This window comes from Nerophis lumbriciformis, linkage group LG25, assembly GCF_033978685.3.
Source record: "Nerophis lumbriciformis linkage group LG25, RoL_Nlum_v2.1, whole genome shotgun sequence".
In the NCBI taxonomy this organism is placed as follows: Eukaryota; Metazoa; Chordata; class Actinopteri; order Syngnathiformes; family Syngnathidae; genus Nerophis; species Nerophis lumbriciformis.
In genome coordinates, this window is record NC_084572.2 from 36,235,729 (window position 1) to 36,246,802 (window position 11,074).

Genomic DNA, 11,074 nt, shown 5'->3' on the forward strand with positions numbered 1-11,074 from the left:
AACATGCATCCGCAATCGGCAGTGTTTTAGCTACTTCTAAATCACTAATCCTCCCCTCCATGGCGACGAATAAAGTGAGTAAATGGTAAAGTTCCTGTGGTGGGAAAAGTCCTATTGAGCCTGTCAGGTTTAAACACTGATGACATCTATTAAACAGACAAGAAGCAAGGAGTCAAACAGAGACAGAGTTCAATTTAGCTCATTGAGGGGAAACGTCTGGGCTGTACTCTTTGTACAGTCTTCCAACACGCTCTGACGAAAGATTGTACGCCTCCTCTTTTATTTGGACTTTCCCTGACTACATGGCAACAGCTGTTTCTAAAGGAAGGGGGGTCGTAAACAGCCGTCGTTACAAAACAGTTCAAAGAAAAAATGCCTGGAGGGGGTCAGGTCCTGCTTCCTCTCCGCTTTGTAGATCTCGGGTCAAGACAAAATCTTCCTGTGCATTACTATACATCAAAGAAACAGACACCTTCATGTCGCTTCCCATCCTACACTGTGGAGCTTTTACAAGCCTTTTGATTGGTAGGATCAAAGACAGCTTTTGTCTGCTCGCCGGGAACTCATTGAAACACAGTTTTGTGATAACTTGGATACAATTATTCTGACAGAGCCTCTAACGGCGCTAACAAGAAGTCTACTGTTGATGTACATATGTGGTCTAACACCCCTCCCTTCCCCCCCCCACCGGTCCGTGTGGCAAAGGTCTCCTTGAAGTGTTCCAGTCATGGCTTCCAAAGTCATTCCCTGGTACAGGAGGAAGCACGGCAGCCAGGTCAAAAGTGATTTAGCTTATCAGTACAGCACTAAGCGTGTGGTCGGCCAGCAGACACAAAGGTACGAAGCTGACGTCCGCCGGCCTGTGGCTTGTGTGTGTTTGCCGCTGAGGGCTCGTGTCCACGTCCTGGCTGACAGCTCGCTGGCCGTCCTACACGTCACCCATCGCCGACCGAGTTGAGTCGGTGATGGTGTCACTCCTTGGCGTCCTTTGGTTCCCTCTTTGTCCTTAAAGTGGACACACCAGTGTTCTTTCAGATCCCATAAACTCAGGAACCCAACGGCCCTTAACCTCAATTTTCGCCATACTTGCCAACCTTGAGACCTCCGATTTCGGGAGGTGGGGGGAGGGGGTGGGCGTGGTCGGGGTGGGGAGGGGAGTGGGCGTGGTCGGGGGCATGGCTAAAAGGGGAGGAGTATATTTACAGCTAGAATTCACCAAGTCAAGTATTTCATAAATATATATATATATATATATATGTATATAAGAAATAATTGACGTTCAGTGAATTCTAGCTATATATATATATATATATATATATATATATATATATATATATATATATATATATATATGTGTGGAAAAAAAATCACAAGACTACTTCATCTCTACAGGCCTGTTTCATGAGGGGTTCCCTCAATCATCAGGAGATCTCCTGATGACCGTAGATATTATGTGATTGGGCCAAAGAATGATTTTCAAGGTAAAAAATAATTTTCAAAGTAAAAGTTGATTTTCAAGGTAAAAAATTATTTTCAAGGTGAAAAATAATTTTCAAGGTAAAAAATAATTTTCAAAGTAAAATTTGATTTTCATGGTAAAAAAAATAATTTTCAAGGTGACATTTTTTTTTGAAGGTGAACATTTTTTTTCAAGGTAAAAACTAATTTTCACGGTGAACATTTTTTTTCAAGGTAAAAAGGGATTTTCAAAGTAAAAGTTGATTTTCAAGGTAAAAAATGATTTTTAAGGTGAAAAATGTTTTTCAAGGTGAAAAATGTTTTTCAAGGTGAAAAATGATTTTCAAAGTAAAAGTTGATTTTCAAGGTAAAAAATTATTTTCAAGGTAAAAAAAAAAGATTTTCAAGGTAAAAAAAAGATTTTCAAAGTAAAAGTTGATTTTCAAGGTAAAAAATTATTTTCAAGGTGAAAAATGTTTTTCAAGGTAAAAAATGATTTTCAAAGTAAAAGTTGATTTTCAAAGTAAAAAATGATTTTCAAGGTAAAAAAAAAGATTTTCAAGGTAAAAAAAGATTTTCAAATCATCAGGAGATCTCCTGATGATTGAGGGAACCCCTCATGAAACAGGCCTGTAGAGATGAAGTAGTCTTGTGATTTTTTTTCCCACACATACATATATTTCGCTCTACTACGGTATCGAGCACTATTTTTTGGATAACCTTATTAAGATATATATATATACATATATATATATATATATATATATATATATATATATATATATATATATATATATATATATATATATATATATAAAATAAATACTTGAATTTCAGTGTTCATTTATTTACACATATACACACACATAACACTCATCTACTCATTGTTGAGTTAAGGGTTGAATTGTCCATCCTTGTTCTATTCTCTGTCACTATTTTTCGAACCATGCTGAACACCCTCTCTGACATTGCTGTGTGGCACGCATGCTTTCATCAAATGCACTAGATGGCAGTATTGTCCTGTTTAAGAGTGTCACAACTTTGCTGTTTACGGCAGACGAACTGCTTTACGGTATACAAAAAAAGTGACTGCTGTTGTTGTGTGTTGTTGCCGTGCTGGGAGGACGTTAATGAAACTGCCTAACAATAAACCCACATTAGAAACCAAGAACTCGCCCTCCATCATTCTATAGTTACAACGTGATTGGGCAGGTACGCTTTTTTATATTGTGGAGGACCTGTGTCCGCCTGAATTTCGGGAGATTTTCGGGAGAAAATTTGTCCCGGGAGGTTTTCGGGAGAGGCGCTGAATTTCGGGAGTCTCCCGGAAAATCCGGGAGGGTTGGCAAGTATGATTTTCGCTGGTAATCTAAAGTAGTGTTTTTCAACCTTTTTTGAGCCAAGGGCACATTTTTTTCATAAACAAAATACGGAGGCACACCACTAGCAGAAAAGGTTAAAAAAATGAAAGTCCACCAGGTTGTCGTGCTTTATTTTGAGTTTGTTGTGGTTTCCTGTGTGTAGTGCTTTAGTTCCTGTCTTGCGCTGTTACTTTGGTGACCCTTTCCTGTTTTGTTGTTGTTCTCCTGTAGCAGCTTCACGCCTTCCTATGAGCGCTATTGCGTACGCTATCCTTCTTTGTGGAGACACTGTTTATTGTCATGTCATGTACGGATGTGCGTAAGTTTTTGCTGTCGTCCAGCATTCTGTTTTTGTTTACTTTGTAGCCGGTTCAGTTTTACTTTTGTTTTGCTTCCCTATGCTTCAGTGCCTTTTTGGTTTAAGCGTTACATACCTTTTACTTGTTTTTAAATCCCTAAATGGTCTGGCCCCACAATACCTGACCGAGCTTCTGCATCATCATACCTCGTCTAGAGCCCTAAGGTCAGCTGACCAACTGCTGTTGACAGGTCCCCAGATCCAGGCTAAAGACCAGAGAAGACAGAGCCTTTTTCCGTTACCGACCCTAAGCTCTGGAACAAGCCTTCCCCTCCACATTAGGTCAGCCCAGAGCCTGGGGGGTCTTCAAAACCCTACTTAAGATCTACCTCTTCTTGCTGGCCTTTGACCTGAGCTGAGTCCCCCCACTAGGCCACCATTTCTAGTCCCCTCCCCCCATCCTTTCCCTTTATTATTTTTATTTAGCTATTTTTACTTTTTTTTCGACCCCTTGTACCGTATTGCTTTTGCACTTTCTTGTTTAGCTCATTTATTGTTTTGTTTGTTTTTGTTTCTTTTTTGTTTTTCGCTACATGCTTTTTTTTAACCTGTAAAGCACTTTGGTTCAATATAAAAGTTGTTGTAAACGTGCTATATAAATAAAGATGACTTGACTTGACTATATACCAAAAAAAGGTTGAAAAACACTGCACATTAGACTGCTTGTGTCCTGATAAACTGGTGGGCCGGGGGGGGGGGGGGGCTCGTATCCTGAGGTACTGTACTGCCAAAGAACTTTCCGTTGGACCGCTTTACGCACAAAAGCCGCCACCGAAAGAGGCTTCATGCTGCTTTAGCTTGACTCCAGCTCAGAAGGCGCTATGGTCTGGCCTGGGAAGGATCACCTTGAAAGACTCGGAGAGCCCGTTGTTGCGACATGGCGGAGGGCGGCGGTTTGTGGGTCGCAGCGGTTGTCGCCAGAGGCACGGGCGAGGCTTCTCCGGTCTTCTCGCAGCCACTAACGCTCCGCAGCTTCTGCCAACACTGCACTTGGGCTGTGCGGCAACGTTTGATACTTTGTGTCCGTCAGGGCTACTCAACTACAAAACCCAAAACCACGTTGTGTAAAATGGTAAATAAAAACAGAATACAATGATTTGCAAATCCCTTTTCAACTTATATTCAATTGAATAGACCGCAAAGACAAGATACTTAACGTTCCAACTGGAAAACGTTGCAAATATTCGCTCATTTGGAAGTTGATGCCTGCGACGTGTTTCAAAAAAGCTGGCACAAGTGGCAAAAAAGACTGAGAAAGTTGAGGAATGTTCGTCAAACACTTATTTGGAACATCCCACAGGTGAACAGGCTAATTGGGAACAGGTGGGTGCCATGATTGGGTATAAAAGCAGCGTCCATTAAATGCTCAGTCATTCACAAACAAGGATAGGGTGAGGGTCACCACTTTGTCAAAACAGCAAATTGTCGAACAGTTTAAGAACAACATTCCTCAACCAGCTATTGCAAGGAATTTAGGGATTTCACCATCTACGCTCCGTAATATCATCGAAAGGTTCAGAGAATCTGGAGAAATCACTGCACGTAAGCTATGATATTACGAACCCTGGATCCCTTAGGCGGTACTGCATCAGAAAGCGACATCAGTGTGTAAAGGATATCACCACATGGGCTCAGGAACACTTCAGAAAACCACTGTCAGTAACTACAGTTGGTCGCTACATCTGTAAGTGCAAGTTAGAACTCTACTATGCAAAGCAAACGCCATTTATCAACAACACCCGCTGGGCCCGAGCTCATCCAAGATGGACTGATGCGATGTGGAAAAGTGTTCTGTGTGTCAAGACTTGGTCCTGGGGTTTAGTTTTTCTCGAAGGCAACGGAAAGTTGGCTCGGGCGAGACGGGAATGAAGATACATTTTTTATTTAAAGACTATAAATACAAAACAAGGAAGTAAGCAAAAGGCGCGGAGAACAAACTATGAAACCAAACACTTGCACAAAGGCAAAAACTATGAACAACAAAAAACACTTAACTGTGGCTTAATAAACAAAAACTTACTTGGCATGGAACCGGCATGAAAAAAGAGCAGCAAGGATCATAAGGGTGTGGAGAGTGTGCAGAAGCATAAATATGGGGATGTCACCAGAAAGACAAACTGAAAACACTGAACTTAAATACTACAGACATCCATCCATCCATCCATCTTCTTCCGCTTATCCGAGGTCGGGTCGCGGGGGCAGCAGCTTAAGCAGGGAAGCCCAGACTTCCCTCTCCCCAGCCACTTCGTCCAGCTCCTCCCGGGGGATCCCGAGGCGTTCCCAGGCCAGCCGGGAGAGATAGTCTTCCCAGCGTGTCCTGGGTCTTCCCCGTGGCCTCCTACCGGTCGGACGTGCCCTAAACACCTTCCTAGGGAGGCGATCGGGTGGCATCCTGACCAGATGCCCGAACCACCTCATCTGGCTCCTCTCAATGTGGAGGAGCAGCGGCTTTACTTTGAGCTCCCCCCGGATGACAGAGCTTCTCACCCTATCTCTAAGGGAGAGCCCTGCCACCCGGCGGAGGAAACTCATTTCGGCCGCTTGTACCCGTGATCTTGTCCTTTCGGTCATAACCCAAAGCTCATGACCATAGGTGAGGATGGGAACGTAGATCGACCGGTAAATTGAGAGCTTTGCCTTCCGGCTCAGCTCCTTCTTCACCACAACGGATCGATACAGCGTCCGCATTACTGAAGATGCTGCACCGATCCGCCTGTCGATCTCACGATCCACTCTTCCCTCACTCGTGAACAAGACTCCGAGGTACTTGAACTCCTCCACTTGGGGCAGGGTCTCCAATTGAAAATTGCAACATTACCTAAAGGTAGGAATGATTGAGAGTTGCAACGTGCCGACAATAGTGCATCCTCGGTACAAAAGCATGGATTCTGCTGGTGCCAAAAAAAAATTTTGATTCGACACCCATCCCTAAAAAAATTCTGAGGAATTGCCAAAGTTTTTTTTATCACAGGGTCATTCTTCTTGACCCACAACCTTCTCCCACCCCCAGTCTTGTGTCGCAGTGTGCAAGCCACGCCCCGAACATGACCCACTCGTCAACACCAACACTGGCGTAACTTCCCCAAACCCTCCAACACGTTCTTCATGTGGACTTACCATAAGTATAACGTTGCAATGTTTTACCACCAAGAACAAAATGTTCACCTGTAGGGAGACCTTCCCCATTGGGGACTTGGCAGTGTTTCCATGCGACCAGAAGATCCACTCCGTAGATTTATTGACGGCCTTTTCCCCCTGCAGGAAATCAAGTTCTAAGTCGGTGACCCAGGTGCAGGCCCAGGCCACAGAGGCTATGGCGGAACCAGCCTATACCATCCCGGTGTTCCGGCAGAGGTGAGGCCCCCCCAAGGCTTGCGGTCACATGTCACACTATCTCGGGTGTGAGCACACACCCACTCAGTTGGACAGTCGAGTGTCACGATATGCCGACTACGGTGAAATGATAGCAATGACGATGTTCATGAACAATGTGGAGATATTTCAGTGTCATATGTAAAGGTACAGTGGAATCTCGATTTAAGAAGTTGACTGGTTCTTGAACAGAAGTTCATAAATGGAAAAGTTTGCATAGTGAAGCAAATTTGAATAAATATGAATAATGGGTTCCGGCCTCACCAAAATCCATATTTTAGTGAAGGTTTGTACAATTTTAAGACAGTACAAAGTACTACACAGTACTGTATATCATACAAATATAACAAGGACGCGATGGATCAACTTTTTTTTGTACTAACAAGACAAACTGTCCTCTGTATGCGCTGCTCTGCCAACACGCGCACACACACAGAAGTCCCTTGGGTGCCCTCACAAATGATCAGAAATCACAAATATTATAGTTGGTTCGTACACAGAGACATGGTTCGTACACAGAGACATGGTTCGTACACAGAGACATGGTTCGTACACAGAGACATGGCGTGTACGCAGAGACGCAGTTCGTACACAGAGACATGGCTCTTAGTCAGAGACATGGTTGGTACACAGAGACATTGTTTGTAAACAGAGACTTTGCCCGTACACAGATACATGGTTCATACACAGAGACATGGTTCGTACACAGAGACATGGTTCGTACACAGAGACATGGTTCGTACACAGAGACATGGTTCGTACACAGAGACATGGCGTGTACGCAGAGACGCAGTTCGTACACAGAGACATGGCTCTTAGTCAGAGACATGGTTCGTACACAGAGACATTGTTTGTAAACAGAGACTTTGCCCGTACACAGATACATGGTTCATACACAGAGACATGGTTCGCACACAGAGACATGGTTCGTACACAGAGACATGGTTCGTACACAGAGACATGGTTCGTACACAGAGACATGGCGTGTACGCAGAGACGCAGTTCGTACACAGAGACATGGCTCTTAGTCAGAGACATGGTTCGTACACAGAGACATTGTTTGTAAACAGAGACTTTGCCCGTACACAGATACATGGTTCATACACAGAGACATGGTTCGTACACAGAGACATGGTTCGCACACAGAGACATGGTTCGTACACAGAGACATGGTTCGTACACAGAGACATGGTTCGTACACAGAGACATGGCGTGTACGCAGAGACGCAGTTCGTACACAGAGACATGGCTCTTAGTCAGAGACATGGTTCGTACACAGAGACATTGTTTGTAAACAGAGACTTTGCCCGTACACAGATACATGGTTCATACACAGAGACATGGTTCGTACACAGAGACATGGTTCGTACACAGAGACATGGTTCGTACACAGAGACATGGCGTGTACGCAGAGACGCAGTTCGTACACAGAGACATGGCTCTTAGTCAGAGACATGGTTCGTACACAGAGACATTGTTTGTAAACAGAGACTTTGCCCGTACACAGATACATGGTTCATACACAGAGACATGGTTCGTACACAGAGACATGGTTCGTACACAGAGACATGGTTCGTACACAGAGACATGGTTCATACACAGAGACATGGCGTGTACGCAGAGACGCAGTTCGTACACAGAGACATGGCTCTTAGTCAGAGACATGGTTCGTACACAGAGACATGGTCTGTACACAGAGACATGGTTCGTGCACAGAGACATTGTTTGTAAACAGAGACTTTGCCCGTACACAGATACATGGTTCATACACAGAGACATGGTTCGTACACAGAGACATGGTTCGTACACAGAGACATGGCATGTACGCAGAGACGCAGTTCGTACACAGAGACATGGCTCTTAGTCAGAGACATGCTTCGTACACAGAGACATGGTCTGTACACAGAGACATGGTTCGTGCACAGAGACATTGTTTATAAACAGAGACTTTGCTCGTACATGGAGACATGGTTTGTACACAGAGACATGGCTCGCACAGAGAGACATAGTGCGTACACAGAGACATGGTCCGTACACAGAGACAAAGTTCATACACAGAGACATGATTTGTACACTGGGACGTGGTTCATACACAGAGACATGGTCCGTACACAGACATGGTCCGTACACAGACATGGTCCGTACACAGAGACATAGTCCGTACACAGAGACAAAATTCATACACAGAGACATGATTTGTACACAGAGACATGGTCCGTACACAGAGACATGGTCCGTACACAGAGACATGGTCCGTACACAGAGACATGGTTCGTACACAGAGACATGGCTTGTATACAGAGATATAGTTTGAGCACAGAGGCTTGGTTCTTATTCAGAGACATAGTTCGAACACAGAGACATGATTTGTAAACAGAGACGTGGTTCGTACACAGAGACCTGGTTCGTACACAGAGACCTGGTTCGTACACAGAGGCATGGTTTGTACACAGAGATATGTTTTTTTACTCAGAGACATTGCCCGTACACAGACACATTGTTCGTACACAGAGACATGGTCCGTACGCAGAGACATGGTCCGTACACAGAGACATGGTTCGTACACAGCGACATAGCTCATACACAGAGACATAGTTCGTACACAGAGACATGGTTCGTACACAGAGACATGGCTTGTACGCAGAGACCCGGTTCGTACACAGAGACATGGCTCTTATTCAGAGACATGGTCCGTACACAGAGACATGGTTCGTACACAGAGGCATAGCTCATACACAGAGACATAGTTCGTACACAGAGACATGGCTCTTATTCAGAGACATGGTCCGCACACAGAGACATGGTCCGTACACAGAGGAATGGCTCGTACACAGAGGCATATTTGACTCCATCTAAAAGGTTGTCAATCAAACAGTTTGGGTTGTTAAATGGAGTTTCCACTGTTCAAATCACCTAAAAGTGTTTGGAATGATGAAAATCAGGGCAGCTGTGTGTTGCATGGACTGATGTTCATTAACAGGCATGTCGCTAGGACCACCGAGGAGACGGAAGAAACCGAAGAGTACCAGAGAGTCACCACAAAGGTGGAAAAAGGATTGGCTGCCATTCAGGAAGAACTCCGAAGGATCAGGACTGCCACCAAGACTCAAGTGGATAATCTCGCTATCGAGAAAGAGGCAAGTTGTCCTCGTCCGATGATCTTTTCTTGCACTCGTTTTGTAGAACTTCATTTTCATAGTTCAATCAATCATAACAACATTGCTTTTGGTTCACTATTACTTTTTGAACAATTACATTTTATTTAAAACAAAAATCAATTTTGTTTTACTTTCATCCATCTTCTTCCGCTTATCCGAGGTCGGGTCGCGGGGGCAGCATCCTAAGCAGGGAAGCCCAGACTTCCCTCTCCCAAGACACTTCGTCCAGCTCTTCCTGTGGGACCCTGAGGCGTTCCCAGGCCAGCCGGGAGATATAGTCTTTCCAACGTGTCCTGGGTCTTCCCCGTGGCCTCCTACCGGTCGGACGTGCCCTAAACACCTCCCTAGGGAGGCGTTCGGGTGGCATCCTGACCAGATGCCCGAACCACCTCATGTGGCTCCTTTCCATGTGGAGGAGCAGCGGCTTTACTTTGAGCTCCCCCCGGATGGCAGAGCTTCTCACCCTATCTCTAAGGGAGAGCCCCGCCACCCGGCGGAGGAAACTCATTTCGGCCGCTTGTACCCGTGATCTTGTCCTTTCGGTCATAACCCAAAGCTCATGACCATAGGTGAGGATGGGAACGTAGATCGACCGGTAAATTGAGAGGTTTGCCTTCCGGCTCAGCTCCTTCTTCACCACAACGGATCGATACAGCGTCCGCATTACTGAAGACGCCGCACCGATCCGCCTGTCGATCTCACGATCCACTCTTCCCTCACTCGTGAACAAGACTCCGAGGTACTTGAACTCCTCCACTTGGGGCAAGATCTCCTCCCCAACCCGGAGATGGCACTCCACCTTTTTCCGGGCGAGAATTATGGACTCGGACTTGGAGGTGCTGATTCTCATCCCAGTCGCTTCACACTCGGCTGCGAACCGATCCAGTGAGAGCTGAAGATCCTGGCCAGATGAAGCCATCAGGACCACATCATCTGCAAAAAGCAGAGACCTAATCCTGCAGCCACTAAACCAGAGCCCCTCAACGCCTTGACTGCGCCTAGAAATTCTGTCCATAAAAGTTATGGACAGAATGGGTGACAAAGGGCAGCCTTGGCGGAGTCCAACCCTCACTGGAAACGTGTCCGACTTACTGCCGGCAATGCGGACCAAGCTCTGGCACTGAGCATACAGGGAGCGGACTGCCACAATCAGACAGTCCGATACCCCATACTCTCTGAGCACTCCCCACAGGACTTCCTGAGGGACACGGTCGAATGCCTTCTCCAAGTCCACAAAACACATGTAGACTGGTTGGGCCAACTCCCATGCACCCTCAAGGACCCTGCCGAGAGTATAGAGCTGGTCCACAGTTCCACGACCAGGACAAAAACCACACTGTTCCTCCTGAATCCGAGGTTCGACTATC

General features: G+C 45.4%; 1 protein-coding gene across 6 annotated transcripts in view; it reads left to right on the top strand.

The window, feature by feature from the left end:
* Positions 1 to 11,074, top strand: part of myom2a (myomesin 2a) — a 197,152-nt gene that overhangs the window by 96,258 nt on the left and 89,820 nt on the right. For 2 of the 6 annotated variants that reach the window (XM_072916091.1, XM_072916094.1), the window contains exons 2-3: positions 6,439 to 6,531; positions 9,530 to 9,686. In XM_072916091.1, coding sequence (XP_072772192.1) covers positions 6,439 to 6,531; positions 9,530 to 9,686 — 250 coding nt within the window. Of the gene's footprint in view, positions 1 to 705; positions 838 to 6,438; positions 6,532 to 9,529; positions 9,687 to 11,074 lie in introns of all 6 variants that reach the window. The other 4 variants (XM_072916092.1, XM_072916095.1, XM_072916093.1 and 1 more) reach the window with 3 other exon arrangements.